We start from the raw sequence: 16,015 nt of genomic DNA on the forward strand, positions 1-16,015 counted from the left end.
ACAATGGCACTTGAAGCCGTTGTAAACCTAGAATAATAAGGGCGGCGCGTGGTGTGAACTTTACCAGAAATGCCAAGTGAAGCTGTTCGCATCGATTAGATATGTTTACATTCGCTAGGTAACTTGAACATACTTTTGAATAAACTTCTTATTTCTCGAACCTTATCGCTATACATCTGAAGGTGGTTAAAACGTAGTGTTAAAGAGTCCTTATATACCAATAATTTATTTCTTTTCATTAATATTTGAATTAGCTCTTCGTGATGTTTTTATCGCGTATTTCTATAGGTCTGTATATTATTTCTATCTCTCCGATAGTGACATACAGAAGTAAACTTGGATGATTTTAGGGGGGGGGGGGGCCGTTGCACCCCTTCTACTGTCTGGATCCGTTTGTGCTTATTAAAATGCAGATTTCTGTCGACTAACATTTTTTGGTTTGTAAGTTATATTTTGTGAATGAAATAAGTGTCACGCACTGGATTTACTATGCTTTTGCTTAGTTAAGTTCCTTATAACTGCAGATCTCTACTGATACTTATAAATGAAATTGGTAACTAATAAAGTAGTAGCACTGTTTGTTGTTGTGTTTTGCTTTAGATGAGTATATAAAAAACAAAGCAGTAATCGGCTTTCAGAGAACTTGCTTACTTGTGGGTTGGATGCCCCTGTGGAGCTTTCAGGGAAATAGCTTACTTGTGGGTTGGATGTCCCTCTGGGGCTTTCAGGGAACTTGCTTACTTGTGGGTTGAATGCCCCTGTGGAGCTTTCAGGGAAATAGCTTACTTGTGGGTTGGATGTCCCTCTGGGGCTTTCAGGGAACTAGCTTTCTTGTGGGTTGGATGCCCCTCTGGGGCTTTCAGGGAACTAGCTTACTTGTGGGTTGGATGCCCCTGTGGAGCTTTCAGGGAACTAGCTTTCTTGTGGGTTGGATGCCCCTGTGGAGCTTTCATGGAACTAGCTTACTTGTGGGTTGGATGCCCATTTGGGGCTTTCAGGGAACTAGCTTTCTTGTGGGTTGGATGCCCCTGTGGAACTTTCAGGGAACTAGCTTACTTTTGGGTTGGATGCCCCTGTGGAGCTTTCAGGGATTAAGCTTTCTTGTGGGTCAGATGCCCCTGTGGTGCTTTCAGAGAACTAGCTTACTTTTGGGTCGGATGCCTTAATGGATCTTTCAGGGATTTAGCTTACTTGTGAGTCGGATGACTTAATGGAGCCTTCAGGGAACTAGCTTACTTTTGGGTCGGATGCCTTAATGGAACTTTCAGCGCTCTAGCTTACTTGTGGGTCGGATGCCTTAATGGAACTATCAGGGAACTAGTTTTCTTGTGGGTCAGATGACTTAATGTAACCTTCGGGAAACTAGTTATCTTGTGGGTCGGATGACCAAATGTATCTATCAGGGAACTAGCTTACTTATATGTCGAATGACTAAATGGAGCTTTCAGGGAACTAGATTACTTGTGGGTCGGATGACTTCATGTTGCTTGCAGGGACTTAGCTTACTTGTTGGTCTAATTTACCTAATTTAGCTTTGGGTCTGATGACTTAATGTAGCTTTCAGGGACAAAGCTTACTTCTAGGTCTGATGACTTAATGCAGCTTTCAGGGACTAAGCTTACTTCTGGGTCTGATGACTTTATGTAGCTTTCAGGGATTAAGTTTACTTCTTGGTCGGATGGCTTAATGTACCGTTCAGTGACTTAGCTTACTTGTTGGTCTGATGACTTAATGTAGCTTTCAGGGAACTAACTTACTTCAGGGTCTGATGACTTCATGTAGCATTCAGGGACTAAGCTTACTTCTTGGTCTGATGACTCAATGTAGCTTTCAGGTACTTAGCTTACTTGTTGGTCTGATGACTCAATGTAGCATTCAGGTACATAGCTTTCTTGTTGGTCTGATGACTTAATGTAGCTTTCAAGTACTTAGCTTACTTGTTGGTCTGATGACTCAATGTAGCTTTCAGGGAACCAGCTTACTTGTTGGTCTGATGACTCAATGTAGCTTTCAGGGACTAAGCTTACTTGTTGGTCTGATGACTTAATGTAGCTTTCAGGGAACCAGCTTACTTGTTGGTCTGATGACTTAATGTAGCTTTCAGGGAACCAGCTTACTTGTTGGTCTGATGATTTAATGTAGCTTTCAGGGACTAAGCTTACTTGTTGGTCTGATGACTTAATGTAGCTTTCAGGGAACCAGCTTACTTGTTGGTCTGATGACTCAATGTATCTCTCAGGGAACAAGCTTTCTTGTTGAGCTAATGACTCAATGTAGCTTTCAGGGAACCAGCTTACTTGTTGGTCTAATGACTCAATGTAGCTTTCAGGGAACCAGCTTACTTGTTGGTCTAATGACTCAAGGTAGCTTTCAGGGAACCAGCTTACTTGTTGGTCTGATGACTCAATGTAGCTTTCAGGAAACCAGCTTACTTGTTGGTCTGATGACTTAATGTAGCTTACCAGGCCTAAGCCTACTTGTTGGTCTCATGACTTAATGTAGCTTTCAGGGAACCAGCTTACTTGTTGGTCTGAATGTAAATTTCAGGGAACCAGCTTACTTGTTGGTCTGATGACTTAATGTAGCTTTCAGGGAATTAGCTTACTTGTTGGTCTGATGACTTAATGTAGCTTTCAGGGAACCAGCTTACTTGTTGGTCTGATGACTTAATGTAGCTTTCAGGGAACCAGCTTACTTGTTGGTCTGATGACACAATGTAGCTTTCAGGGAACCAGCTTTCTTGTTGGTCTAATGACTCAATGTAGCTTTCAGGGAACCAGCTTACTTGTTGGTCTGATGACTCAAGGTAGCTTTCAGGGAACCAGCTTACTTGTTGGTCTGATGACTCAATGTAGCTTTCAGGGAACCAGCTTACTTGTTGGTCTGATGACTTAATGTAGCTTTCAGGGAACCAGCTTACTTGTTGGTCTGAATGTAAATTTCAGGGAACCAGCTTACTTGTTGGTCTGATGACTTAATGTAGCTTTCAGGGAATTAGCTTACTTGTTGGTCTGATGACTTAATGTAGCTTTCAGGGAACCAGCTTACTTGTTGGTCTGATGACTTAATGTAGCTTTCAGGGAACTAGCTTTCTTGTTGGTCTAATGACTCAATGTAGCTTTCAGGGAACCAGCTTACTTGTTGGTCTGATGACTCAAGGTAGCTTTCAGGGAACCAGCTTACTTGTTGGTCTGATGACTCAATGTAGCTTTCAGGGAACCAGCTTACTTGTTGGTCTGATGACTTAATGTAGCTTTCAGGGAACTAGCTTACTTGTTGGTCTGATGACTCAATGTAGCTTACCAGGCCTAAGCCTACATGTTGGTCTGATGACTTAATGTAGCTTCCAGGGAACCAGCTTACTTGTTGGTCTGATGACTCATTGTAGCTTTCAGAGAACTAGCTTACTTGTTGGTCTAATGACTCAATGTAGCTTTCAGGGAACCAGCTTACTTGTTGGTCTAATGGCTCAATGTAACTTTCAGGGAACCAGCTTACTGGTTGGTCTGATGACTTAATGTAGCTTTCAGGGAACCAGCTTACTTGTTGGTCTGATGACTCAATGTAGCTTTCAGGGAACCAGCTTACTTGTTGGTCTGATGTCTTAATGTAGCTTTCAGGGAACCAGCTTACTTGTTGGTCTGATGACTTTATGTAGCTTTCAGGGACTTATCTTACTTGTTAGTCTGATGACATAATGTAGCTTTCGTGGAACTAGCTTACTTGTGGGTTGGATGACTTAAGTTAGCTATCAGGGAAGTAGCTTACTCGATGGTCTGGTGACCTAATGTAGTTATCAGGGAACAAGCTTACTTGTGTGTCGGATGACTAAATTGAGCTATCAGGGAACCAGCTTACTCGATTGTCTGGTGACTTTATTGAGCTTTCATGGAGCTAGCTTACATTTTGGTCGGATGCCCCTGTGGAGCTTCCATTGAAATAGATTCGTGTGGGTCAGATGCCTGAAAGGAGCATTTAGAGAACTAGCTTACTTGTTGGTCAGGTGCCTGAGTCGAGCGTTCAGGGAACTATATAATTTGTTCGTCGAATGCCTTAATGGAGCTTTCAGGGAGTCAGCTTTTTTAAGGGTCAGATGCCTCAATGAAGCTTTCATACACATTTTGCGGATCTGACTTCTTACTGGAAATTTTAAAGAATTAGTTTAATTGTAGGTCAGATTCCTTCCGCGAACAAATAAGAAAATGTTTTTTTTAAAAAGTCATATTATCACAAATCGTGCTATTGACCAATGAAAAATTGGTTATTGTAATGTATTTTTAAAATTATTGAAAAGACTGTGAACTCCTTCAAATCGTTGGAAATGTAATAGAGTTTACAGCCATTGAAATTAAATTTCCTTAAAAATGATTTAACATACCTTGTCTTATTATTTGTCTTATTATTCGTAGACAAAATTCAAATCAGTCGAATAAAGATATTTAAACGGATGTTAACATTTAGGCACAAAAAAACGCCGAGTTGATTTTAGGTCAATTTCAAACACTTATAATCTGAAAATCTATCAGACATAAACAGTAAAACTGCGATCGCTCGAGGATGCCGGGGTCCGGGCTGAAACCTCGAGAGAACGGATATTTCGAACGACCCGAGTTTCGATTTTCCAGTCTTTTATGATCTTTCAGTGTAATTTTAGTTTGAAGTCGTCAAACCGACTGTTTACTACGACTGTACTATTCACATGATTCGGCAAAGCCACTATACAAGATTTCAGATAATTTCTTTGATGTGTTTTCGAAATAAATTCCTTCTTTATCATTTTTCAGATTAACGAAACAATCCTGAACAATTACAATCAATTACATACTCTTTATTTACACTCGATTTAAACACTATATCAAAAATAATTAAATAAAGCATTAAATATTACTTTTAATTTTCTTAAGAATAAGTCTGAACATTCCAAAGTGGTTAAATAATACATGTTATATTACAAAAATACGAATATGTATGAGAAATTTAAAATAAAATACTTTTTATATTATAAACTGTTGAGTTTTTCACTTAGAGAACAGTACAGAGCTGTATAATACAGACAAATAGTGTGACTTATTATATAATATATTCAAGAACCTTATTCAAATCGATATCAATAACAAAACAATTAAATCATTAAAACAACTTAAGCCCACAAGCCTTAGATGTTTTGTAACTCATGATACAAACTAAAAGTATTATAATGATTTCAGATACTCTATAACTTTACATTAAAACAACAACATTTTTTCTAAAGCTTTGTTATTTTGGCTAAAATACACTTACATGGACATATTTCATAATGACTGACAGTATATGAAAACTAAAACAGATCACTTCTATTCGAGGGGTGAAAGCGAAAAGGTTCAATCTGCTTCTGTATTTAATGTCACTTAGAGCCTTTTCGCATTCACCCCTCGTAATGCTCTTACCTGGATGCTCCTATTTCTAGTACAAAAGTTTAATACTTGTTGCCAGTTGCACAGCTAAGTTCCTAATTCTGGTACAAAATGAAACAATTTGTTTATCTAAGAAAATGATTTTCCTCTGCAATGTTGCGGCTGCATCAAATCTTGCATTATATAAATGCAGCCTTCAGACAGCAATCGGTTAATAGAGTAGAATTTGAGCTGCGATGAACGAAACGAAAGCATAGCATAAAGACTTGCCGGTGTTGTTTTGGATAAATTATATTTTGATATCCGAAATCTTAAATATTGTACATCTTAAAGTATCCATTTTGAATTTAATTGATTTTTTTTTTAAATTAAAGTTAAAAACGGATTGTTCAAACATTGCACTGAAAGGCATGTGCGGCGTTGTTCAGTGACGTCATAACGCGTATTAAATTTTATATCAATATTGACGTTAAAATGATCGAAGTATATTTGAATTTAAACGTTAATTCAAGGGGAATCCTTCTTCAAACTTGCCAGTTTGTTGTTTACGTGAGAACTGGCTGATACACGTGCTGTTTTTCTTTGACGATATAAAATAACTTAACCAACACACCTGTGTTCTTGTTATAGGCAAAATTAGTTTAAGGTAACACACACACATTGTATATCTAACTAAGGAGGGACTAATTAAAATGAATACTTTCTAAACAAAACAAAGTAGAAATATCAACTATCATTAATGATTTTGAGGAGCAATACATGTACTTAATATATTCATGTATAATTCCTCATGTTGGAAGTCAGGCACGTACACCATTATAAAACATAGCATTAGATAAGTGATCGGTAGAGTCGGGTATGCATGCAATACGTTCTTTCACTACATATCATTCATGGGAAGAGCCGAGTACATAATCGAATACGTTTCTTTATTTAAGATGAATTCATGGGGAGAGTCGGGCAGGTCATTCATGAGGTGAGTCGGGCACATAAACCATTTGAGCTCATCTCTTTATATCATTGGGAGGGCCAGGGCTCGCATGTCTTTGGGAAATTTTACTTTAGATTATTTATTTGGATATACAAAACCAAACAATGTCTATATCTAGAAAATAATTATTGCAATTCATTCATTTTATAGCACGTAAAACATTTCAAGGCGTTTATCTCGAAAACATAAAAAGATGACTTGCCACCTTATTGCACTAATGGGGCGATATTGAGTTACGTGCACCTAGCGCTGGTCCGCCGATGTGCATGTTTGTAAGTATATAAAAGTGTAAATGATTATGAGAAAACATTCAAATTATATAACCCAAGCAACTGCATATTATGGCTTAACTGGGTTTATTTGATTAAAGCATTGACATTTTATAACATCCGTGCATGTCCATTGCGAATATGATTAATTAAGGCAATAGTCCGGAGTATATGCAACGATTACACCTCTTAGTTCGACGATATCCTCAACCTCATTTGGACCAACAGGATGCCAGATAGATTCTTACAACGCAATAATCGTATTCGCCGTGCATTCGGGGTTTTTTTCTGTTGCAACCTTGAACGAAATAACTGACACATCCTGTGAATCTACTTTGCACTAGTTTTTATATTTCTGGCAGAGTAAGAGCACGCCTTTCCTTGATCTAACCTTGTTGCTTTTCAATCTGTTTTGTTTTGGGGGTTTTGTAAGAAACGCAGTTTATATATACCCAATGGTAGATAAATATAACTTCCTTTGTATAAACGAGAATAGGTTTCTCAATTGTTAGATAGATTTCCACTGCAAAATGAGTTGAATGGTAGTAATCATTGGAATCACGCAGAATGCATTCATCTTACACGAAGGGGTAGAGCAAAGCCAAGTAACAAAAGTTTCAGACTGGCTGAAGTGTCACAATTACACGGAAGTATTAACTTTGAAAATATAGCGGCATTTGGTTTACTTTTCGACAACAATGTTAGTATTTTAATTGGCTTTCGTATGTGCTTGCCATACACATGTGGTGTTTACCTATTTAGTGTTATTTCGGTATTTTAAAACATCAAAATGATGAACACATAATTCCTTGTGAATCCAGCGAGATAATCATATAGTATTACAGCAAGTTCTTAAATACCCAAACAAAATGATGTAATGACGCTTACATTGGAACTTCCCTAATGGGCGTTCTTCATGAAAGGAGTTGTTTATGGTTATACATGGGAGGCCTATAAATTTATTTAAGTCGATAAAATTCGTTTAAACAGTCGCACGTCGTTTTGTAAAAATTTAATGACGAGGTATAAGGCCTGGGCACACGAACATTGTATTAAAGACAAAACATAATTCGATTATGGCCGTACCTGGTAGGCTTAGCTATTAATAAAGTTCATATAAAATGCGTTTAATTAATCGTTAGTCGTTTTTGTTAACGTTTAATGATGGCTGTTATGAACACGACAAGAACATTGTAAATAAATAAAATTCATTACCGTTCCTTGTCGTGACTTTATATTTTGGGCATAACGGCATAATGTATCATTCGGAACTCCTCGGCCATTTTTATCAAAAACAAACTCGGATGTATTTGGACGGTTTACAAACTCAAAAAGTGGCACGTTTAAGTCCGCTGCAAGTAGATCGCGTAGTAACGATATTGATTTAAACCATATTTATTCTATATAAGTACATTTAGCAAATACATAAACAACAAACACGATAATTAAGGATTCAGTAAATAGCTTAGAGCTAATATTTATACCTCTCTCCTTTCACGAATAAATATTTATATATGGTTACAACATCTATAGTTTCATAAAATAAAGACAATTTATGTTTCTCTACCTCTGGGGGAAGTGACAGCCTTAGTTTTGTAGTATTTACAGTTAAATACCGCTGCAAACAATAGTTATCATATAGGTATTTAACGATATTGACGACTACAAGACTAAAATGGATTTTAAAGATGCACACTTATTCCCACATAAGATTTACCACAATTAATATTTTTGTTTAAATAGTCCAAAAGGGATGATTAAATGTCGAAAACAATGGTTCTTATGAAAGATACCGAGTATAATTTGAAAGAGAGATGCAGAAAACATGGGTTTTCTACCTAATAAGACGATAGAAGATCACAGTAAATCTTTTAGCACTCACCAATCATTTAATATTTTTGCGTTTACAGCAATTAAGTAAACGGCTACAGTCTTCTTATAAGTAACAATATTTACCATAAATGCGTGAGTAATTTAAGGGTTATCACTCAAAAATTTTGCGCGTTATACATGTGAATGAATTGATTTTGAATAAGAGTGTCACTTAAATCAAAAAAGTTAAAATATCTTTTTTTTTATAAATGAATGGTTTCGTCTAACTGAAACATTCAATTAAGCAACATATTACATATGCTTAAAACAAAATTCGGCAGGTAGTATACATTTTTAATCAACCGACTAAAAACTTACATTATTTATTTATATTCAAATCAAGAAACCATAGACTCCCAATTGAAACTGATAGCTGAAATACGATGCTTCTAAATGAAGAAGTTATAGAAATTGCGATTAAGTACATACTCTTTTCGAGTGTAATATGTTTGATGAAGAACGGAAGAAATATATGAAGCACTATTTTTACATACACCCTAATATGTTCAAACTAGAGAAACTTATGACTGTCCATAGCCAAAGGCTTATGTATTGCCGATATTGCCAATAAACCTGAAACTGGAAACTATGAATATAGAACAGAACATAAAAAAAATTCGACTTAAGTATAAAAACCTCATCGTCATAACAATATGTATAGAAATAATGCATGGCATGTGACAATTATAACATAAGTTCTATTAATAAATCAATCATAAGTTTCATATAAATATGGTGAGAGTGTGTATAACAATAACAAGACTGTTATCTTTATTAAGGTATAATTGAAATGGTAATGTTTTCGGTGATATATAGATCTATATGTATTTCTCTCTATATATGAATACTGCTCCACGTTGATTAATACAGCCGCAAGATTTATGCTGCGTGGTACATACAACTTTGTGCCTATCTGTTTAAGGATATGAATATTACAAAACAGACAGCAACAACAAAAAACACGCACACAAAAGGAACAAGAATATTTGTACATCTCGTATCTCCTAAGGATCTACAGATTTAAGTTTGCACACTACTGTTTATGTTACAATCAAAATAACAAAGATAGAAAAAACATAGCAAATATTTAGGGAATAAACATTATATAGTCCATTTCACCGGGTAATTAATTTAATATAACGGATAATACTTTTAATGATGTGGCATTAAACAGCTTGCATGAAGTTTGCCGCGTGTCATGGTCATACGTTCACACCTCATTTAATCAATGACGCAAGTTACCCTATTTTAATAATACTTAGTCCTCGTGTTAACTTGTTAATCCAAACTAAGCAATTATCTGATAGTAATTATCCCTTTCAAGTATGCCGGGGATGAACATTTTAAAAATCATTAAAAGAACAAAGAGAACCGATGGGTGAAATTTACTATATAAGTCCTCCTTTTTTGATCATACGACGTTCATATTGTTACCAAAGATAGAGATAGAGGATCGATTGAGTGTTTCTTAATCTTTTAAAGTGCCATTTACATAATTGTCTGTACATACGTATTAAAACATATCTGATTTCTTTAAAAAGTGCAAACGTATGTCACTATTGTGTGTTGTGTAAATTTTGCTTGACGGATTATCAGTGTTCTGTGTGCGGACATTATGTGAGGTAAGATCGCCCATTGTTTTGTGAACAAATATTACGTAGCATACATTTATTTAATAGGCAGGTGTTTAAGGTTAAGATATGTGAAGTTACGTAGGAAAGTATTATTTAAGCGGTTGAATATCCTTGAATTTTAAAGTATATTTTGGGAAGTCAAGAATAGCATATACATAAAGGAACAATTATATTATTTTTATATTTACATTGTATTACATTAAGGCTGGGCTGAGTAACCATATGGGCAATCACAAAGAATTATGGTCATTTCGTAACCGCTCAATGTTGGTCATTTCGTAACCATTGTAATGGTTAATTCGTAACCGTTAAAAAAAATCAAATCGTTATATCGTAACCGTTGGCTCATATGTTGCAAGCATGATTTAAGGTTTTGATGTGAGTTTCTTATTTTGATATCTGCATCAGGTATTTAATTAACATATGTACGAGGAAATGATTTAATAGCATTTGATTTTACAAATATAAGTATACTGTAAGTATGAAACATAAAAATTTGAAGTTAAAATATTAAATTGGATACAGAGAAAGTGACAGCATTAAATCAATATAATTCGCGCAACTTATTAACATCTAATTTAATTGATAAATAAAATATTTGCAGGAATGTAAAAACAACGAAATTTATTTGTCGCACTGTTCATATGTTTTTGTAATAATTTTTGTCACTTTAGTTTTCAAAATGAATACGAACTGCAAATTTTGCCATATTGTTATTGTTTTATTTATTATCCTAAAATTCAAGAAAACATGTAAAATTTATATTCCATACAAACACTTAAAAAGTAATTTTTCCTGTTGTATTCTTAATTTTGTTGTGCGATTTGCCAATAAACTCTGAATCTATAACAAATACAGAAATTTCAAACTAGCAATTTTTATGTTGCGAAGGAAATATTATAAGAAGGCTGAGTATTAAATGTTTTCTTCGTATATTGTTTTACCATTTAGACAAATTGTGATATAACCTTAAGACAACTATAGATTCTTATTTACTGTCTGTGTAATTCGACGCTGATTATTGCCTATTAGCAAGAATTTGAGCAATGTCTCCCAATTGGTGTCGGTGTTGCTGTGCCATATACATTCAATATCAAACAATACACTCGACAAGGTGCTAAGAATACCATTCATCACCTCGTTAGCTGATGGTTACCATATGACCCCTTGATTTCTTGACGGTTACGAATTGACTAACAGAATGGTTACAAATTAACCAAGCGTCAGCGGTTACGAAATAATCCCATCACAAGTAAGATTTAGATATTTAACGACTGATGTGCAATAACATGATACAATTACTTTCAAAATTTAAACGAGCTGGTTACATTTATAATACAATTTGATATATAACGTGAGTGTGCCGTCACCACATTTAACATTGAACTTGATATATTGGAACTGTTATTATATGTAATGTTTGTTTCCATGCGCTTCTGTTCCTAATATATTTTACACGTATGTATAATTATTATAATCATATAATATATCAGGCTATATAAAAATTAATAAGGCTATATGTACATATTAATTTACAAATATTATTTTGAATTGAATAAACAGTATGTCTGACACTACTTGAATATTTACTTGAATGGTAACGCAGAAACGCGGACAGACAGAAGTATTTATTACGATGTGTACATAGAACATTGTCTATAAACATATACATATATCATGAAATATACAAATAACAGACCGCAGGACTACATGTATGATGATATGTATATATAAATAAATTAAGTAAACATTCACGTGTCAGGAAACAAACACAAGAAAAAACACCAAACTAACACCCAACAAAAACACAGAATGAACCCCCGCCCCCCAAACAAAAACAAGAAAAAAAAAATAAAAAAAAGAAGACAGAAATACAACATCATGGAATAATAATTGTTTGTAAGTTAAATGAAAACGTGGATGTAGCATTCAAAATAGCTAACCAGTTTCTCAAATACTAATAAAAATCTATAAAACAATTATGCCATGCTACCGTTATAAACAAACCGCACGACGCTCAATCGTATATCATAACACGTTGTATATCATAGAGTGTATTTAAAAATGTATTATTGACGTATCAAGTTTTTCAAATTTAACGATAGCCATTCTCGGAAACCGGTAACCGGGCTGTAGTTGTATACTATCACGTGACTTAATATACGTATCATTCCGGACATTTAATAAATCGGATAACACGTGTGTTTATGATCTTAAAAAACATAAAATTAGGTTCTTTATAAGATGCAATATGTAACGCAGCCGGTATGTGTAAGTACTTCTTGTGGAGGCGTCTGGTCGAGGAGAGGGGGGGGGGGTGCTCAAAAGTTTTTTTACGTTATTCTGCTGGGGAAATGCCAGCATATTTCAAAAACACATCTGTAGTGATGTCATGTCAAATACTCTCTTTTTTACAATTCTTGTGTATGGTCTCAAATAGTTTGATTGTTAGTTTAGTTTTGTTTTGTTTAGAAATAAAATAAAGCATATGAAATATATCCCAAGGAAGACGGAGACGGAATTGAAGACAATATATATGAAACAAAAAAAAAAATATGGAAATAAAATAGCTGAAAATGCTAATTGAATCATTAGGTGTGCAGGACTAGGTATCCAGGGTTCTTCATTTACTCATTTTCCTTTCGTTTTTTTCAACGAAAAGTCAAGTACTGTACATTTTTTTTTTCAAATATGATGGATTTAGCTCATACATAATACACAGTTGTGTGTCCAAATTTCTTACGTTGTGTAAAAACAACCTATGACTGAACGACTTTTAAGGGATAAGGATGTAGTGACTGTCAATTTTGATAAAGTATGATTTAGGTAAGATACTATGTTTGGCGTCTGGTGTCATCATTTTGGAAATAACATATTCTTGCCTTAATGTGTGTGCATTAAACAGATGTGTAGTTTCAGGGCTTTCATAATACATATGGACCCTAAATGGCCCAGGGGATTATCATGCCAGACATTCCTTAATCTAGGACTTTAAGGACCACATACGGATTCTTGGCATTTTGATAAAGCGTACATGAAACCATCAGACCCATACCTTTGCAGCGTCATCTTGTATTTATTTTCCAAATTATGCCCCAGAGGTGAAAAGATCTCGATATACATATAAATATGGAGTAAACACTGAAAATCTTCTTTTTTGAAATAGTTGTAACCTTACACCATTTTATATAAATTATGGCCCTTTGACCAATGCTGGCCCTCTACCGGAGGTCCTTGGCCTTCAATATACATGTACGTATATACATGTAGAAAAATGTTTTAATCTGTTTTCATGAAACCGCAAAATTTGAAGTGAAGTGGTTAGTAGCTTCCTACAGACAAACCATCCAATGACCATCTTAGCAACCAATTGTTTTAGTGTAAACCAGTATTGCCTAATTGTCTTATCAGGTCTCAGATCTGAGTATCCTGCTGTGCAATTTCAGGGGTTTCATAATAAAAACGGACCCTAAATGGTCCTGAGCCAAGAAATGAATACACAGGGCCCTGTACAATTAGCTGGAGATTCAAGGGACAATTCTACAGTTCCTTTCAGCAACCAATTCATTCTTAGCAACCACCTTTTAGCAACTAATTCTCTTCTCACCAACCAATGGGTTCCTTAGCAACCACTTACGTTTTTTACAACTTCCAACATCTATATAAACCAGAACAGAACATAACTTTTATTAGGCATAAACATTAACATGTTCGTAGTCAAATGCATATATATACATTCACGGCGGCAATATAAAACAGTATTGACATTAATGTTGTATGAAAAGAGCATAAGAACAAATATAAATATAGCTATTCAAATAATAATAAGCAATAATTAAATTAAAGCACTTTTGCGCTTTTCAGTGGCAATATAAACAAATTTAGTAAGTTTCCTTAATAATGCTGCATTTTTAGAACTATATATGCATTTTCTATCATGACTTGGTTTATTTCTATATCTGCCTTCTTCTATAGCTAACTTGTGTGCTGAACATCGCACTCTACTAAGAGATACTCTATGGTTAACATTAGTGACACTATCGAGATATTTTTCATAACAAAATCTTGTTTTTATATCTTTATAAGTACACAGTTTGGACGAATCATTTAAAGTCGCATACCATTTCTGCATGTGCTGAACATATAATCTTTCAATAGCAACTGTAATTTAGTGACTGACATATTATCCCATAGGTAGTTAAATCCTAAATCATTTAACAATTTTTTAACATCAGAATACCATGAGCTGCTTATATTTAGTGAACTACAATATCTAAAACATCTAGACAACAGGTTATCATTTGAATTTACAAGCTTATACCAATATTGCAATATCCTCTCTTTGGCGTATAACATATAATGGCACTTTGCCAAGTTCACCATAAACAGTAGCATTAGTTTTTTGACATCTAACATTTTGTTTTAAATATTTCAAATTAACCCTTTCTATATCGGGAGCAGAATGGAATCGCCATATTTCACAAACATGTGTTAATATTAGTAAAACCATTTAATCAAATAATATAAGTTTTTCATGTACATTTAAGGGTATCTTTTCAAACAAAGAATTTAACGAAAACATTGCACGTATTGCTTGGTCAGATAAAGCTTTCTGGGCCACTGATTTTTTTCCATTGGATGATAACAGTACTCCCAAATAGCAAAATTTATTAACAATATCCAGTTTAGCCTTGAAATAAAATAGACTGACATTTTCTTTCCGTGTACCTTTCTTGCATTTCATAGCAATAGTTTTATTAGTATTTACAGTGATATTCCATTTTAAACAATAATCATGTAATTTATTTAATAACACTTGAAGGCCTTCCACAGATTTAGAGAACAAAACAGTATCATCAGCAAAAAGAAGCATAAATATCTGTAATTCTTCTAAATTTACAAAGTCATCTCTAACACTTTTAACTGTGACTCCATATCATTAATAAACATAATAAATAGCAATGGGGATAATATTTCCCCTTGTTTCACTACCATATAACTTTCAAACGAATCTGACAACTTTCCGTTCACTCTAACACAAATTTTAACGGACTCATACATAGTTTTTAACATATTTACATATGTTGACGAAAATTTTTGTTGAAATAAAAGGTTTTTACACCATATCAAAAGCTTTTTTAAAGTCAACAAATGCACAATAAAGCTTACCCTTGTCACGTTCTATTATCTGTTTAATTAAATTATTATTTTGTAATACAAATATGCAATCTACAGTACTACGTTTATTCCTAAACCCAAATTGCAAATCGGACAAAGAATTATTATTTTCAACAAAAGACCGAGCCCTGCTGTCCAACAACAATGAAAATATTTTAGAAAACACACTTGTCAACATAATTCCTCTATTGTTATCAACATTATTTAAGTCCCCCTTTTTTGGAATAATAATTCCTTTAGTCCATGATATCGGGTAAAAACCTTTAGTGTAAATATAATTAAACAGTTTACATTGACATTGTGTATTTAATGTCTACTGAGCATTAATTATTGCAGCTATTGTTCTGTTTCACTGCAGTATATACATGAGCTTGTTGATAAAATATGAATTCAGTTGCATGTACGTTATTTCTATGACATGCACACTCTAATTGTTTTTGTTGTTGCGTAAATGCTTTATTTATCATTGAAATGTGTGTTGTAAATACGTTCTGCTCTTCATTATTGGAGGAAATAAAAGTATATCTATACCAATTACAAACGTCGTAAACAAAATATAGCAAACAGTGATTTCATTAGCTACAAATAACAATTTTAATTGTATTCAACTTCTTGACAACAACAGGCATGACCTGTTTTGTTTTTTTCTCTCCCACGTCTTTGTTAAAGATACAGGAT

The 16,015-nt window shown here is 34.3% G+C and overlaps 1 protein-coding gene across 1 annotated transcript; it reads right to left on the reverse strand.

The window, feature by feature from the left end:
- Positions 1–1,928: 1,928 nt before the first annotated feature.
- Positions 1,929–13,228, reverse strand: LOC128221448 (membrane-spanning 4-domains subfamily A member 14-like). The gene is made up of 4 exons (XM_052930055.1): positions 13,215–13,228; positions 3,904–3,962; positions 2,606–2,928; positions 1,929–2,447 (listed from the first exon to the last, which is right to left on the reverse strand). The coding sequence occupies exons 1-4, from the start codon at positions 13,226–13,228 to the stop codon at positions 1,929–1,931; spliced, it is 915 nt and encodes a 304-aa protein (XP_052786015.1).
- Positions 13,229–16,015: the final 2,787 nt, after the last annotated feature.

Source organism: Mya arenaria, chromosome 16 (genome assembly GCF_026914265.1).
Source record: "Mya arenaria isolate MELC-2E11 chromosome 16, ASM2691426v1".
Classification (NCBI taxonomy): Eukaryota; Metazoa; Mollusca; class Bivalvia; order Myida; family Myidae; genus Mya; species Mya arenaria.

Excerpts from the sequence above, each read along its gene's own strand:
- LOC128221448 (XM_052930055.1), bottom strand. Across the intron at positions 2,929-3,903 it reads CAGGGGCATCCGACCAAAAT|ACCAACAAGTAAGCTGGTTC; the intron begins GTAAGCTAGCTC and ends ATTTACATTCAG. Across the intron at positions 2,448-2,605 it reads TTAAGTCATCAGACCAACAA|TCATCAGACCAACAAGTAAG; the intron begins GTAAGCTAATTC and ends AGCTACATTAAG.